A 17,885-nucleotide genomic window follows, 5' to 3' on the forward strand; every position below is an offset into this window, starting at 1 on the left:
AAATGTGCCCTAAGGACCATTGCTCACAGCATAGACTCTTCACAACCCTGCCTGGTCTAAAAGACAGGCTGCCAGTCTTTCTTTACTCTGTGTGTGTGTGTGTGTGTGTGTGAGAGAGAGAGAGAGAGAGAGAGAGAGAGAGAGAGAGAGATGGGGAGAGAGACTGAGAGACTGTATATGTGAGAGAGAGTGTGTGTGTGCATGTGTGAGAGAGATGGGGAGAGAGACTGAGAGACTATATATGTGAGAGTATGTGTGCATGTGTGTGTGTGTGAGAGAGAGAGAGAGAGAGAGAGAAAGAGAGAGAGAAAGAGAGAGAGAGAGAAAGATGGGAAGAGAGACTGAGAGACTGTATACCTGAGAGAGAGTGTGTGTGCGTGTGTGTGAGAGAGAGAGATGGGGAGAGAGAGAGAGACTGTATATGTGAGAAAGGGAGTATGTGTGTGCGTGTGTGTGTGAGAGAGAGAGAGTGTGTGTGTGTGTGTGTGTATGTGTGTGTAATAAGGTCTCAGTAGGAAGTCCAGACAAGCCTTGAACTCACTCACAATCCTCTTGCCTCAGCTTCCCAAGTGCTTTATACAAGCCTATGCCATCATGGCCAATTCATCACTACATGCTCATCACATCAAAAGAACAGTAACATATCATAGAACCCTATTTTTAAGATTGCCAACTTCTATGCTAGATCATTAATAATTACTTTAAATTACTTAATTCACATTAAAAAGAAAGCTAAGCACTCATACATTTGTGATCTCTTCTTCCTGAAGGTTTTCCGTAGTTCATCTCTCTTGATAAAGAGGAAAATGGCAGCCGCAACAAGGGGGATGATTAGGAAGAAGAAGACCAGAAGTCCGTCCCTCAGTGCCGTGCTCTTTGCTAGAAAGACAGGATTGGCAGTGATGGACAGTTACATTAGCCGTCAACTTCTCCACACAGAGCATACCAGGTGATTAGACATGGTTCACATTAGCATTTTTCTATTTAATCTGCAAGTGTTTCCTCATGCAAATATAAGAAAGGACAAAATAAATCTCTTGGTAGACCTTTGTTACATAAGAGAGGCCACGCTCTACCAACAGACACCAATGGCACAGGACTTTGTTCTCCTGTTCCTGTCCTTCCTCGCTCTCAATACAGCTGCATAAATCAACAGAGAGGGTTCTAATTCCTGCTGCTACTTGTTCAACATCTCAGTACTAAATAAATGTCACAACACGTAACCACTGTGACTACAAAATAATTTTTCCAAAAGATTTGTTCTATGTCAAGGAAATACATTCATACTTTCTCAGATGTATTATGTCCTCCACGGCAATGGTTACAATTTGGTACACTCCCAAACAACACACAAAGTTCCTCATAGCCTGGCCTACTAGGCCAAAATTCTGGTTTTCTTCCCAACATGGAAGGTAACAAAAAGGGTGTCATATGTGGCTTTAAATTAACTTTTATACCATGAGATGAACATTTTTCCATGTTTTATACTGAATATTTGGTTTGCCTCTTTTCTATTTTTTCGAGCTCGCCATGTATCAGAGATTTAGCCTTATCCCCAATAGAACATGGAGACGTGCTGCCCATTCTTGCCATTTGCCTGTAGAATTACAGACCTCTCCATATGCAAATGATAAGATAAAACTGACAAAACCGCTAGACAAATCAAAAGAGAAAAATCAATAAAATTTGAATTGAAGGGGGAATATTACAACAGGTACCACTGAAATCCAGAAAACTATTAAGGAAGTTTTTTTAACTCCAATAAAAGGGAAATCTACAAGAAACTGTCAAGGGCTGAGACACGTATCTCCTCTCGAAGATATAGGATATTAAAATCTACTAACCAACACAAACAGGGAATCTGAAGCTGTCATAGAAATTCTCCAACAATGAAATGCCTAGGAACAGGCAGACTCACAGCTCAGCCCTACCAGACTTGAAAAGACACAGTAACAGGAGCAGTCCTCAGACCTCTCCATGCACTACAATGGGAAGGGAAGCTTCCAGCATCATTCTGCAAAGCTAGTGTTACCCTTATGCAGAATACAATAAAGATGCATCAAAAAGAAAAAAGTAAAGAAAACAAGTGAGATGGGGCAGGGGGGAGAATTATAGATGAATATTTAAAACAGATACAAAATCCTCAATAAAATACTTGAAAATCAAATTTAAAAATTATGCACAATGATTAAGATGGTTTCATTCTAGTATATAAGGACAGGTCAGCATATAAGGACAGCCCAGCCTATAAGGACGGCTCAGCATATAAGGATGGCTCAGCCTATAAGGACGGCTCAGCCTATAAGGACGGCTCAGCATATAAAGACAGCTCAGCATATAAGGACAGCTCAGCCTATAAGGACGGCTCAGCCTATAAGGACGGCTCAGCCTATAAGGACGGCTCAGCATATAAGGGCGGCTCAGCATATAAGGGCAGCTCAGCATATAAGGGCAGCTCAGCATATAAGGGCAGCTCAGCATATAAGGGCAGCTCAGCATATGAAGACAGCTCAGCATATAAAGACAGCTCAGCCTATAAGGACGGCTCAGCCTATAAGGACAGCTCAGCCTATAAGGACAGGTCAGCATATAAAGACAGCTCAGCATATAAGGACAGCTCAGCCTATAAGGACGGCTCAGCCTATAAGGACGGGTCAGCATATAAGGACAGGTCAGTATATAGTGCAAATATCAATAAAATATCAGCGCATGAATATAAAACCATGGGATCATCTTAAGGTATAGAGAAAGCTTAAGGAAAACTCAACATCCTGTCATGAAAACCCACTAGATAAACTATGTGTGAAAGAATCATATGTCAACAGAAGTGATACACTGACCATAGCCAGCATTTTATTAAAGCATTATATTATTGTAATGTATTATAATTATAATGTATAGAATGTCATATAATATTCTATATAATAACATAGTATTATTATATTATATTATATTAGTGCCCTGTGGTCACACTACCTCTTATGAGGGTGTATAAGATGATGCAATGTCCTATTGCTAAGCATGTGATATTAGCAGTGGCATGCTACCTGACAATGAGTCAAAACAGGGTCAACTCCTTCAGGTGACCCTGGATAAATGAACCACAGTGATTTTCCAAACTGCTCATGAGTAACAAAAACCACAACACGTGATGCAGACAGTTTCAGACTGCTACAGCCACTTTGGAAAGACCTGGCAATCTCTGGCAATACTAAGCCCAAGAGCCAGGTACTCCATCAAGGAGTAACAGTTCACCCTCTGACCGCAGAGGAGACAGTTCACCCTCTGACCAAGAACTTGTATTGTATCAGGGAATAAAAACGAGATGTTTTTAAAAAGCAGTTCCAGGGCCAGTGTTGTATAGCAGCCTAGGAAAACAGAGAGAAGGAGCAGATTCAGAGAGACGGCGGTAAGGAGGAACACATCTATAAGAAACAAAGTAGGGTGACTCAGAGATAAAGAATAATTACTTCTTGCTTGAGGCACAGTGAAATTCGTCTGGAAGCTAAGCTGCAGGAATTCCTGCAGGACATATCTAAGTCACGCTAAAGCCTTGGATGTCATCCTAATAGCTGTGGGTAGACACTAAGCTGAGAGCAGGACACAGAGCAAGAACAGGACCAGAGACTGCCAGTGTTATCTGCACATGCAGGGCAGGAACCAAGGCGTTTAGGGAGCTAGCGACAAGGCTCATCAGTAAGGACAGGCGAAAACCTGAAGGAAACAGGGCTAAAAGAAACCCTAGAAATGTCCACAAGCAATGCAGGAGGTGCAGTGAGCAGCTTCAATGCAAAGCTATGTGGCACGTGAAGAAAGAAATACAGATGCCAGGTTATGACCAGGGCAGCGCGAGGCCCACCCATGCCCTCCAGTGTACTTGCCATTATACGTCGGCCCACTGTCCACGCTTCCTCCATATCCTCTGGTGTCACAGTGTGGGGGAGCCCAGCCATCTTCACAGTGACAATTCTTATTGCTGTTACACACCTTTAAAACAAGCAAAGTACCACTTGTTAACTGTGAGTATGCTCTGAATCAACTCCGGAATGGAAGCTAAAAAGTTCATACAAAATCACAAGTCTCTGTGTGTGTGTGTGTGTGTGTGTGTGTGTGTGTGTGTGTCTGTTTCTGTCTGTCTCTCTTCTCTCTATATCTTTGAGACAGTATCTCACTGTGTAGCCCTAGCTAGATTCCAAGCTACTCTGTGGACATGTATCACCACAGCCAACAATTAAGGGGGTGGGGGTAAATGAAATATCTGCCACTATGAACAGTTTCTCTCAACATCTACCCAGAACTTAGGGACTCTAACCTCCCCAGGACTGTCAGCTCAGAACTACCACTCTGAACAAACTAAGGGAACACTACTTACCCCGTGGCCGTGACATTTTCCCTGAATATCACAATCATAATTCAGGACAGAAGCATTTACACACTGAAAATTCCTACAAATCTGAAAAAAATAAGCAAAGAATTAAGTGACATTAGAAAAACTGGACATATTAAAAAGATCAGGGAAAATATCAGCATCATGATTATTTCATTGATGGATTAATATTTTTAATTTATTGCATTTTAATTTGGTGTGTGTGAATGTGTGTGGGTATGTGGGTAGATATATGTGCATACAGGTGTACACTCATGCACGCTAGTATACACACACATGTGTACATACATGCTAACATGCATTCAGGCATGTGCACATGCATGTGAGAGTGTGTACGTGCATGGCATGATGTGTGTGTACAAGTCAAAGCAAGATTTCTGAGCATTGGTTCTGCTCCAGGGATGGAATCCAGCGTCTCAACATTGGCAGCAGGCATCTCTACCCACCAAGTCATATTGCTCCCTGGACCCATCATTGGGGAATTCTTCAAACTCTCAAGGCATGGTTAATTCCAACATTATATTTTTTTAATGAATAAAATGAGTCACATTAACTAAATAACAAATAATTAATGATCAAAATGACAAAAATTATATGAAGGCCAAAAAGAAAGATTAAATTATAGCCACCCTTTGATATGAGTATACAAATAAAGACCTTAGGAAAATATTCACAAAGAATCGTTTTCAAATCAAAAGAAACCACATGCTGAGCATAATAGTGCACATCTATAATTCCTAGCACTTGGGAAACTGAGGCAGGATGACCATGAGTTTGAAGCCAGAACAGGCTCTACAGACAGATAGACCCTGTCTCCAGAAAAAAGAATGATATGTGAAATTGCTGAGAAACCTCAAAACAGGTTTTATTGAATATAAATAAATGAGAGAATGCTTTGTTTTAAAATAAAAGCTACACTTCATTTTCCAATATCACGATTAATAATAAAATGATGAGGAATTTCCATTACAAATGGGAAGTAATCATAATTTTATAAAGTTCTTGAAATTCTAGCTCATAACACATATAAAATAGATACAAAATATTAAAATAGATTAAAAATTATCTCTGAAATTGCTACATCACAATTGATATAGTAAAATATCAAACTATTTTTTGGGAAGAGTTAGGAGAAGGACTGAAGACAATGAAGGGGATTGCAATCCCCTTCACAACAATGTGAAGAACAACAATATCAACCAACCAGACCCCTCAGAGCTCCCAGCGACTAAACCACCAACCAATGATGCTGCAGATGTAGCAGAGGATGGCCTTATCTGGCATCAATAGCAAAAGAGGCCCTTGGTCCTGTGGAGACTCGATGCCCCAGCATAGGGGGATGCCAGGGTAGAGAGGAGTGGGAGTGGGAGTGGGTGGGAGTGGGTGGGTGGGGGAGCACTCTCATAGAGGCAGGGGGAGGGGGAAGACAGAAGGTTTGCAGAGGGGAAACTGGGGAGGGGGACAACATTTGAAATGTAAACAAATAAAATAACCAATAGAAATTAAAATAAATTGAATAATAATAACACTAGTAATAAAAGAGATGTAAATACCCACAGAGCTCAGAGAGTCATGTGGAAGAGTGGGGGAATGATTGGTAGTCTTAGGAGTCAAGAACATCTACAGAGTCAAATAACATGACCCCATGGGAGCTCACAGAAACTGAAAAAGTGAAAAGTAACCATGCATTAGAGGGACCTAGGCACATTACACATATGTTCCAGATGTGCACCTTTATCTTCATGTGGGTACCCTAAAATTTAAAGTGGGAGCTGTCTCTGAGTCTGCTGCCTGCCTATAGGTCCCTTTACCCAAGTGGGGCTGCCTTGGCTTCACTTTAAGAGGATCTGCTTGGTCCTGCTACAAATGGATAAGGTACACTGGGGTGGGTCCCATGGTAGAGGTCCTCCTTTTATCAAAGCTCAAGGGCATGGGAAATGGGGGAGCAGGAATGTGGCATAAGCAGGAGATGAGAAACGGGGACTGCAATCAGGATGTAAAGTCAATAAATTAATTAATGAAAAAATAAAAGCAACTCTAAAAAAAAAAGAATGGCTAAGATTAAAACAATGATAGCAAATGCTGGCATATATATGAAGAAAGAGGAACCCATTCACTGCTCGGGGCAATGCAAACTGTTGAAGTCACCATGGAAACCAGTGTGGAGGATCCTCAAAAAGCTAGAAATAGATCTACCACATGATCTAGCTCTTGGGCGCAGATCCACAGGACTCTGTCCTAATACAGAGACCCTCGTTTATCTGTGTTCATTGCTCCTCTATCTATAACAGCCAGGAAACGGAAACAACCTAGAAGTTTACAAACTGATAGCTGAGTAATGAAAATAAGGTACATTTTACACAGTGGAATATTATTATAATATAAATTATGAAGTCTGCAGGTAAACGGATGGGGCTAGAAGTGATTGTCCTGGGTGAGATGAATAACCGAGACCCTGGTCGTATGTCATCTCTCAAACGTGGATTCTAACTCTGACTCTTTAGGCATGTATATTTAATTTGGTCTTAATAAAGACCAGGGAATCAGTAAGAAGAAGACATGGTAAGGGGGCCTCAAGGGAGGGGAACTAAAATGTTGTGATACAAACTGGGAAAAGGGAATAAGGAGTTGGGAAGGGTTAACAGGATATGGGAGGGGGAGCCAGGGTAGAAGAGCACCTTGAGGGATAACTAACGCCAAAGCCCTTCTGAAAAAGCCATATACTACTTAGATGCTTCCTGAAATCTATATGCATAGACACAGTTTAAATGGTTACTCTGTAATGGGCAGCAGTGACCCTACTAGATACAACAGGCTAACAAGTAAGAACAGGATTCTGTTTGGCTGTAAAGAGAAAGGAAATCTGTGCAGGAATGGAAGGAACTGTAAAACAGTCTGTGCAGATGACCCTGTCCTCAAGACAAATGCTGCCCGGCAGAGCTTTAGATCTGTCTGTGAACCAGATCTGAGGAGGGGACCATGGCAGAAAGAGAAGACACCTTCAGGTGGGGAGGGCAGAATACCTGTGATGTGTAACTAGAGAAAGGAAAACAGGTGGGACAGGGATGCAGGTGGGCAAGGCCTGGAAGGGATGCAGGTGGGCAAGGCCTGGACAGGGATGCAGGTGGGCAAGGCCTAGAAGGGATGGATGCAGGTGGGCAAGGCCTGGACAGGGATGGAGGCAGGAGGCAAGAGGGAAAGAGTGAGAACTGATCAAAATGAAGGATTTATGAAGAAACCACATGTAAGCCTACTTTATAAACTAAATTTAAAACACATTTTTCAAAAAGGACTGACATTAAGCAAAAATGTTGTCATAAATTAAGACACTTCACATACTATTAGTGAAATGTAAAATGTTACCACATTACAGAAAAGGAAGTTGGCAGTTCCTATCAAAATTTAAATATGTATATACAAAAAGTAAAGTTAAGTAAATAAGTGTACATGTCTCTTAAATTTAAAAAAAAAAAAAATCCTCTTGTAGCAAACTATCCTACAGATTACTCAACTAGCTAAAGAGATAAGCTACAGAGCAGGAAGCCTCCAGAATGTGACTGAACAACTGCTGTACCTCAGATGAGGTAAAGGAGGGTTCTACACGGACCTGGGGGTCTGTATGTGCTGTGAGAACCCACATTCAGAAATTTACTAAGTCTGATGTGGCTTTGTTTTCTCAGAATGAGGAGGTTTGCAAATGCCCAGAGAGAACTGCGCAGAAATGACAGAGCTGACATGACTCACCTAGGAAGTGAGCGAGGAACAGGAATGCCATGGGTAGCCACTTTTGCTTTGTACAATAATATTGATAACTAAAATGTAATACTTCTATATAAACAAACTTCCAATGGAGGGTAAACTTAGAGAGAAAAATAACGTCTAGCTATTGGAGGCACACTTGAAACAGAATGCCACCGAAGAGCTTCATAGTTTTCATAGTTTGTAAGCCTATAACACAATTTAACCACCAACTGAGGGAGCAACTATATCAAGTAAAGGAAAATTTAGCATAAAGACATTAAAATAGAGCAAAGATGCATTTAAATTAATAAAAGATGTCATCTACAATTAAAATAGAATTGCCAAGAAACCAATACAAATGTAACATTCCTGGTACAAAAGAAATTTCCATGAGAAGTTAAAATAGGACAGTACTAAGGACTAAATGACTCCTGTCGCTAAGGCTTTAACACACTACAAATGTGAAAGACCTGAATGTGTAGTTATTAAATACTACATGCTATCAGATTATATTCCTTGAAAACACACTCAGATTATGCATCTGAAAGTGTCACATATTCAGCTCATTAACCATGGCAGTTGCACTTCAAACACTTAAAGAGGTATGCTCAAAGTTCCAAGCAAACAGAAATTCCCATCTTCTTTCTCCCTCCCCCTCCCCCTTCCTCTCCCTCCCTCCCTCACACACACACACACACACACACACACACACACACACACAGAGCCATTTTTTTTGTTGAATCTTGAGAAAAGAGGGCATGTTTGGAACTGGATAGCCAGCACCTTTTTCTGTCACAGCAATCACTCTACAGGGGAAAAAGTCCCTGATCATCCACTCATATGGAAGCAAGGCTTGAAGCCTTGGGCTGCCACACTCTGGACTGGACAGGCACCATGACCTCACTGACCCAGAGGCACAAACACACACACAAACCCAGGGACTCCAGCTCCCACCCCACCAACTGTGGAAACCACCTAGGCTTCCCGGGAAGAGTGTTTGCCTAACAAATCATAGCCCATTCACAGGACAAAGAAACATGGCACAGTGGATTCCAACATGGAAGACATCAGAGAATCCTGTGAATACAGGGGGGACAGTTATGAGTAGCTGTCAAGTTCCTTCCTGGTGGCTTTGGATTTTCTAAAATTGCTACCACACATTTAGACTTTTTTCCAGGAAGAAGCCAGCCAGCAACTTTGTAAATTGAGAATATTGGGGTTACCTTCCCAGCATCACATTTGGTGCCTTCATTCACCATCCCTGGGTCTGGAACATCGGAACCAAGCTGGAAATCCACACCCCAGCATTTGGTGCCTCGACTGGGTGTCTGAATGATAGCTGGCACTATTCCAAACACCGGTATGTCCTGTACATTCTCACACTGAAGCTTCCCACACAGAGCGTTCCTATTGGGCAAACAAACAGTGTAAATACAAACTGTATCCAGAGGACACAGAAAAGAAGTTTTTATGTTTAGATGTGGACATGTAGGCTGTTTCTTGGCTGGAGGAATCTCAATGGAAAGTCGATACAGCTCTCCTTAAATTTAGCAATGAGAGAAATGGGAGTTGTGGCTAGCATGCAGTCACCAGGTGGGGTGGCGAGCAGTACAAAGAGTTTCCCTCTCTATTCCTACCCCTTCCTCACTGCACAGAAAGCACTTTATAAACAGAGCATCTCCCACTCCCAAGTCTTCTTGGTAAAATTAAACAAGAAAGCAATTTTGGAAATTAAACAATTAATTTTCAATAACTCATGAGTCAATAGAGAAATCATAGCCTCACAGAGATGGCTAATAAAAGGAAGAGGGGGAGATAAGTGGAAGAAGCAGAACACTAGAAAATGGTATTGTGGTGGTTTGAATAAGACAGATCCCAGAGACTTAGATGCTCAAATGCTAGTCACCAGGGAGTCACACAATTTGAAAGGATTAGAAGAATTAAGAGGTGTGGCCTTGCTGGAGAAAGTGTCACGAAGGGTGAGTTTTTGAGGTTTTGCCACACCCAGTGTTTGTCTCGCTGCCTACAGACCTGGCTGTAGCTCTCAGCTACTGCTCTGGAGGCATGGTGCCTGCCATGATGATAATGGACTAAACCTCTGGCACTGTAACTCAGACCCTAACTAAATACTATCTTTTGTAAGAGTTGCCGTTGTCATGGTGTTTCTTAGCAATAGAGCAATCACTAGGATATCTATGAACAATGACAAAAACAGAGCACGTCAAGTTTATGAAAGAGGCACCTGGCATTCGGAACACCTGTGAAGAGTGCACACTATTGTTAGGAAAGAGGGAAATGTTTGCCTTAAGAAAGTCACCAGAACTCAAGTTTGAAGGATGACCAGGATTGGCCAGGCAGTGAAGAAACTGCATGTTCAGAGATGCTGTGAAAAATGTCCCAAATGTCCCAAATAACTGAAGTACCTCACAGAGATGGCTTATGAAAGGAGGAGATGTGGAAAGAAGCAGAAAATAAGTTTATGAAGAGGGACATTCTCCACAAAGCTAAGGGAAAAGAAAATGGTCGGTCAGTGAGGTGGTGTGAATGAGAAAGGCCCCAATACACTCAGGTATGTGAATGCCTGGTTACCAGCTGGTGGGACTGTTTGAAAAGGATTGGGGTTGGCCCTTGTTGGAGTAGGAGTGTCTTGAGCTTTGAGAGCTCAAAAGCAAATGCAAGGTCCACTCTCACTTTCCCTGTCATTAGATGTAAGTTCTCAGCTACTGCTCCAGCACCATGCCCGCCTGGTGCCATGCTCCCTGCCATGATAATCATAGACTCACCCTCTGAAACTGTAAGCCCCAATAAATTCTTTCTTTTATAGCTGCCTTAGTGATGGTGTCTCTGCACACCAACAGAACAGTGACTAAGGCGGTGAGCTGGACTGAACTCTCCTGCAGAGTTGAGGAGCAAGAAGAAGAAGACAACACAGGCCACAGTACTATGATGATGCTCAGCCAACACCATAAGCCGCTGAGCTCGACCAGTGGCAGTACACAGTACTTCAGAGTCATCCCCACTGAGTAAAGTAGCAGCATGGGTACATGCAGACTACAAACACAAAACAGGGAGGCTCATGGGATTATGTGTTCTCGCTCATTATATTACACTGATTTATTATTAACTACATTACCGATTTTACATATGTTTATGTGTTTATATGCATGTATTCTCTGCACACACATCCCTACACAGGTAGGCTAGAGGACAACTTGCTAAAATCAGAAGATCAAACTCAGGTTGCCAGGCTTGGTAATAAGTACTTTAACCTGTAAGCCATCTCGCCAGCCTACAAAAATAAAAATAAAAGTTTCACTTCATCCTTTTAAATGTACGTAAGGCTGACAAAGAAACAACAAGAGGCCCAATTAGTACTGCAGGTATTCTGTATATATGACCGAGTCAGGGAATGTTTTACTAAAAAAGAGTATGTGAAGAAAAGAGGACATATTCACTCAGGAAAACTTCCTGCAGGTCATACATAAACAAAACAAGGTTCTAAGCCCACTAGATCCACAGTGTGCATGCAAGAAGATGGATGGCTTGCCCAGGCTTGCTCCCGGCACATCCCTCTGAAGCCTGTTGTGCATGTTGCACATGAGATAGTAAGCACGTGAAGCAGGAGGAAGGCCGCAGTCACAGGAGCTGGTACAGAGGACTTCAGGGACCCTGCTCCCTTGCTCATGGCCCTCCACACCATTGTCCCCACTTACCCGGTGGCACACTTCTTGTACTCGCTGCCAGAGAAACCACAGTTGCCAAATCTGTCACCTTTAGAATTCACTTCAATGAAGCAATCTTTTGGGGCGGCCTTTGCTTCTGCAATAGTCAACATTTAAGAGAGAGAAAAGTTATGGTAACTTTAGTGAGAAACAGAAGTATTTCATGTGCTCCTTCACACACCTATAGGAACCACTTGCACACTTCTAAACGTTCAGCCTTACACATACAGAACTTTTGTTCTACACTTCATACATAGCAAAAACATGCAAACTCAGACTGCACATAAAAACCTGGATCCAAGCACTCAAACTCTATAACAAATACCATTACATGATTATTACAATGAAGACCCATGCACAGCTGGGATGGTTAGCATTGCTGACTTGATTGCACTGAAAAAGACACAGATTATTAAGCCTGCCTGAGTGTGCCTGAGGTGTGTCCTGGGATCTGATCTTCTTGATGATCAATCGTTGATGAATTCATAATATGATAGAATTATTGGGAAATAGGAAAGGAAAGGGGGCAGAATCTAGTTGGAGGGCAGGGTCACTGGGAGCTGGAGGAGGGGTTAATATGCCCTGGAAGCCGTATCTTGCCTCCGCCCTCTCCTGAACCCTTCTCTTCCCAAGTCTATCTAACATGAGGTAGAGAGGCCTCTCTGCCACACAATTCCATCCTTATGGTGTTCTTCATATGTTCACAGGGCCAAGCAAACATGGATTGAAACTCTCTGAAACCAGGAGCCAAAGCCTATCTCCCTTGAAGTCCTCTCCCGGGGAACTGGTCACAGCCATGCAACAGTAACTAGCTCATGCAGTAAGTCACCGCTTGTTCTCCGCTCTCACACACCCAGCACTCTCTCAGTGACAGCAGAGAACACCACATGTTTCTATTGTACGTGTATGTTTATATTAGATAAATACAGTGAGACCTACACCATGTGACAAAGGATTAACCCACGCTCATTTTCTTACGTTTGGTATCACTTACCTTCATTTTTCCCTCCCTAAGAGCTTTGTTAGTATTTCAGAGTCAAATCGTCAGTCCTCCCTCCCTCCTGAATCGGATTCCCTAACCCAGCTCACATGCCTGATGCCAGGCTCAGTTAGCTTTAAAGCAGGAGGATGTGGGCGAACAGAGGCAGAGCAGCAGAGGGAAGCAGTGAGCAGGAGGAGAGACATCCATAATCCTGCCCAGGGAAAATGCCACACAGTGTTCCCAGCTTAGTCAGAGCAACAGGGAAAGTTACAGATTTCCCGGATGATCTGCAGGAAGGGACTGAGTCAAATGTGTTTGCTGCTCCTGCTGACTCAAGGATTAAGTAAAGAATGATTGGAGGACAGGATTCTAGAAAGGCTTTTTGTAGAACTCCTCAGTGCCAATCATCGGCCACTGCAACCTGGGTAAATGTGCTGAAAGCAGGACTCAGTCACACACAGCTGATGCCAAAACATAAGGGTGCAGGGGATGGGAACCCACTAGCACCATGAGAACCAAAATGAAGACAGCTGAAGGACCACAAGTCCATGGCCACAGTTTTCCAAGCCCTTGTCTAGCATCTATGAGCACTCTGAGAATCCTACCAAGGATTCTCCTGACACAGGAAGAGAAGAACAAAGCATTCACAGATGGTCTGAGCACTGTGGAACATCACCCCAAAGTGAGCAGCTGCCATGCTCTCTCTGCAGCACCCCATAGGACATGCTGCCATGCTCTCTCTGCAGCACCCCCTAGGGCATGCTGCCATGCTCTCTCTGCAGCATCCCATAGGACATGCTGTGGTGCTCTCTCTGCATCCCCATAGGACATGTTGTGGCTCGCTTTGCTGGGAAGGAGAGAAAGATGCATGAGTTCATGACTATGACCAACAGAGACTTGGGCCAAAACAATCAACAGAAAGGAAAGCCCATTCTGGGAGCTGCAGGCAGTCTCTCTTCCCAGCCACCTCTGTCACCACCCAAATCTACTGGGCCTCTGACAGCACCCTTTCCTGAGCATCAGTCAGCATCTGGGTACCAGGGCAGCTACACTATTCCCTTTCCATCAGAGGGGACAGTACTTTGTGCCCAGGCACATATATACCACTTCTTCACGTGCTGGTGACTAGGCAAGAGCTCCACCACTGAGCTATCTCCTAACACTTGTTTACTGTTTGAGAGAAGGTTTCATTAAGTTGCACAAGCTGGCTCTCTGTAGCTCAGGCAGGCCTTAAACTTGCAATCCTCCTAGATTTCAGGCCTAGCTGTATCACTAAGTAGAGTATTTTATTTGTACTAGATGGCTCGTTAGAGTAGTGGAAATGCACAGGATACTCAGTTACAAGTCAGACAGTAGTAGTTTGATGGATGGGAGCATCATTTCTTCAAGAAGTTATATATGCTCTAAGACAGGTCCAACAATGACAACCACAATTCAGTATACAGATCTTAAGGGGTGCAAATGGGAGTGGCAACACTTAGCAATATGACTCACTAGCAAAAACATGCTTCCTGGACCTATGACTTCATGCTCTAATACCTTAGAGGTCTGAGTGTCCAAAGAGGAAACTCTTCCAGTAAATGCCACAATAATGACTCCACTGGGTGGGAACTGTTGGAGTTACATGAGTCAGTCCATTGTGTGTGTGTGTGTGTGTGTGTGTGTATGTGTGTGTGTGTCCTATCATCTCAGGGTCTCTAGAGAGCATGAACAATATGAACTACACACTCAGTCATGCTGGGCTCTTCATGTTTCTGAACTAACAGAGAAAGGCTTTTGCAAGTGGCTAGATGACAGAGCCATAACCTACACGGAAGCAGGAGGAGCAGGCCTGGAACACAGGAGTTTTCCTGTCAAGCTACCCAGGCCCTTCATGAATGAATGTTTGGGTCACTCCACCAGGTTGGGAGCTATAGCCATCTAAGGAACTTATTGATGGCAAAGAGAACACAGAACGAACAGTGTAACAACGTAATATGGACTAGAAAGCAGCTGAAGTGTGATATGACCACAGAGCAGTTACAAACCTGAGGCCTACAATTGTCATCGATATCTTATTTCATTGTAACTATACCTGCGAGGAAACGCACATGCCTTCTCCCCTTTCTTACCCTTTCACCATGTGAGGTAAGATATATTTGACTCTGAACGTGTAAGCGTGCTTTTAGATGAGGCTAATACTTAATTTTGTATAAAGAGAATACAGCAGTATGCACTCATGGGTGCTTCTAACAATTGATTTCACATTGGAAAAGAACAAACCATGACCAGTAGGAGGGAATTTTTTCCAACAGACACCAGGCTGAGACACCTGTAATGTTCCTACCACTGGAACCGATCTGGGACACCAGCTACTTCTGGGCCCTGAGCCTGCCATCCCTGAACAGAAGTCTTCCATCAGTTCTACTGACTGATGAGCTACATGAGTCAATCCACTGTGTGTGTGTGTGTGTGTGTGTGTGTGTGTGTGTGTGTGTGTGTGTGTATCCTATTATCTCGGGATCTCTAGAGAGCATGAACAATATTCAGAACAAGTCAAAACTGAAGACAAACAGAGGCATCCTGTTTAGATTTCTTTAAACAGATTGAAATCAGTAGAACAGCTGATGTTTTTAACCACTTCAAGACAGTATCAGAATAGACATTAACTATTTGCAATTTTGCAAATTTTTTTTTTGTAATAATGGTAAGTAGTAAGCAAACTAATTGAAAGGGAACAGATCTAGATGCAGGAGAGCAGATAGGGAGAGACAGAGGGAGAGAGAAGGAAAGGAGGAGAATGAGAATCATTCTTTTGAGAGAAAGGATGACAGGAAATCAATTGTGCCTTACTACACAGTTCAGAGAACAGTATTAACATGGCTGCTATGCAATACAGTCAACACTGCTGTAAACACTACAATTATTCTATGACGAAGAAAGAGGACTAGAAAATGAAATGATCATGTGTATGGACATGAGCTATCAGGGTTGAACGAAGACCAAGAATGAAAATTAATTATCATCCATAAAAATAAAAACAGTAGGGACTGGAGAGTCATGGTTAGTAGTTAAGAACACTTGCTGCCCTTGCAGAGGACCTACACCCACAGGGTGGTTCACAACCATCGATATCTCTGGTTCCTAGGAATCCAATGCCTTCTTCTGACTTCCAAAGGCACTAGGCATGCACATGGTACACATACATACTTGTAGGCAAAACTCATACACATAAGGTAAAATAAATCTAAAAAAATAAAAGTAAGAATATCATTATAGAGGCCATCTAAAGACCTGGGGGCAGTGGGCATGGTAACACATACACAGCACTTGGAAGGCTGAGACAGACAGAGGACTGTGAGTTCAAGACCAGCTTGACATACATAGCAAGACTCTGCCTGAAACATAAATGAATAAATATATATATATATAAACACTTAGAACAAGTAACAAAAAAATCAGCTACACAAGGTAAAAGTTATTATTTCGAAGGATAGGAGTATGGAGCAGTAACTGACCTTAATTTTCAATGTAAAATTATATAAATTTTTCAATTTTTAATCTTCAGAATACTTTTAATAAAGATGAAAAGTTTAAACAAAACAAAACCCTTACACTACATACTCATCAACATAAACACTGAAAACTAGCAGCTGGGGAGATGGCTTAGTGGGTGAAGTGCTTTGTCATGCAAGTGTTAGGACCTGAATTCAAAACCCCATAGCCCACAGAAAGCAATTCATATCTGTAAGTCCAGAGATCCTGTGAGGAAAGAGAGGTAAAGACAGAAGAATCCCAAAAGCTCAAGGGCCAACTAGCCTGCGCCCACTCTCACACACAAAGACATACTTTACATACACACAAATGAGAAACTAACTAATGAATACCGTAATACACTGTGATAGAAATTTATCAGTATACATGGACCATGAGGACATTTTTAAATGATGAATGCAAATGTTAGAACCATACAGCCTATAATATCAAAACAAGAAACCTGGAGGGTGAGGACACAGCAAAGCAATAGTGTGCTTGCCTAGCATATGTGAGTTTCTAGGCACAGTCCTCAGTCCCCAAGCCTCTGTGTGTGCATATACCTACATACTGTGTGAGATGGTTTGAATATGCTTAGCCCAGGGAGTGACACTATTAGCAGGTGTGACCTTAGAGTAGGCATAACCTTGTTGGAGGATGAATGTCATTGTGGACGTGGCTTTAAGACCCTTATCCTAGTTCCCTGAAAGCCAGTCTTTTCCTGTTTGTATCACAACAAGATGTAGAACTCTCAGCTCCTTCTCTAGCACCATGTCTGCCTGGACGCTGCCATGCTTCCTGCCATGATGATAATGGACTGAACCTCTGAACCTATAAGCCAGCCCCAATTCAATGTTATCCTTATAAGGATTTTTGGTCATAGTCTGTATTCACAGCAATGAAAACCCTAAGACACCATGTGTTATACAAAGTGGAAAGAGGGAGGGGGACCACACAAAGATCAACTGAATCACCAAATCAGACATAAAAATCCCTGACCATGACTTACGATGGGAGGAGGAAGAATGGAGATACAAGAACCTCATCAATAAAGTTTGATTCCTTCTTTAAAAGCCTAAGGTAAACAGATGATCAAATCAAATCAATTGAGTATGAATATCTTACTTGAACCAAAGATGACCTGACACTGCGCGTCATAGTACTGGCACATGCCATTGTAGCAGTAGGCTTTGCTGTTCTGGCAAGGATATCCGTTCTGAATGAAGACATCTGGCGGGCAGAACTGAGAGGAGCCATTGCAGTACTCAGGGACATCACACTCACTGGTCTTTCCTCTGCATATGGAGCCTCCTACAAGGAACTAAGGTAATGAGGTTCAAGTAAGACAGGAATATCAGAAGAATCTCTACAGAGCCATCAGGTCCCATCAACAAACATTAAATCACCCAACACAAAAATGAACAAAGCCAAAAACAGTCAATTCAAACATTATAAAATGAAAAACAAACCATAGGTAACCAAAGAAAGCGCAAATGAAATACAAACACAAGGAACGCTGCAGAAGCGGTCCAATAGGCGG

The 17,885-nt window shown here is 42.5% G+C and overlaps 1 protein-coding gene across 1 annotated transcript in view; it reads right to left on the minus strand.

Annotated features, from left to right (window-relative positions):
- The window catches only part of Adam9 (ADAM metallopeptidase domain 9), a 65,024-nt gene that overhangs the window by 11,874 nt on the left and 35,265 nt on the right, over window positions 1-17,885 (minus strand). Inside the window, exons 14-19 of the mRNA XM_031339325.1 lie at window positions 17,471-17,666; window positions 11,842-11,947; window positions 9,352-9,535; window positions 4,373-4,453; window positions 3,882-3,987; window positions 747-879 (exon numbers count right to left, since the gene is read on the minus strand). Coding sequence (XP_031195185.1) covers window positions 747-879; window positions 3,882-3,987; window positions 4,373-4,453; window positions 9,352-9,535; window positions 11,842-11,947; window positions 17,471-17,666 — 806 coding nt within the window. The remainder of the gene's footprint in view (window positions 1-746; window positions 880-3,881; window positions 3,988-4,372; window positions 4,454-9,351; window positions 9,536-11,841; window positions 11,948-17,470; window positions 17,667-17,885) is intronic.

Source organism: Mastomys coucha, unplaced genomic scaffold (genome assembly GCF_008632895.1).
Source record: "Mastomys coucha isolate ucsf_1 unplaced genomic scaffold, UCSF_Mcou_1 pScaffold22, whole genome shotgun sequence".
Lineage (NCBI taxonomy): Eukaryota > Metazoa > Chordata > Mammalia > Rodentia > Muridae > Mastomys > Mastomys coucha.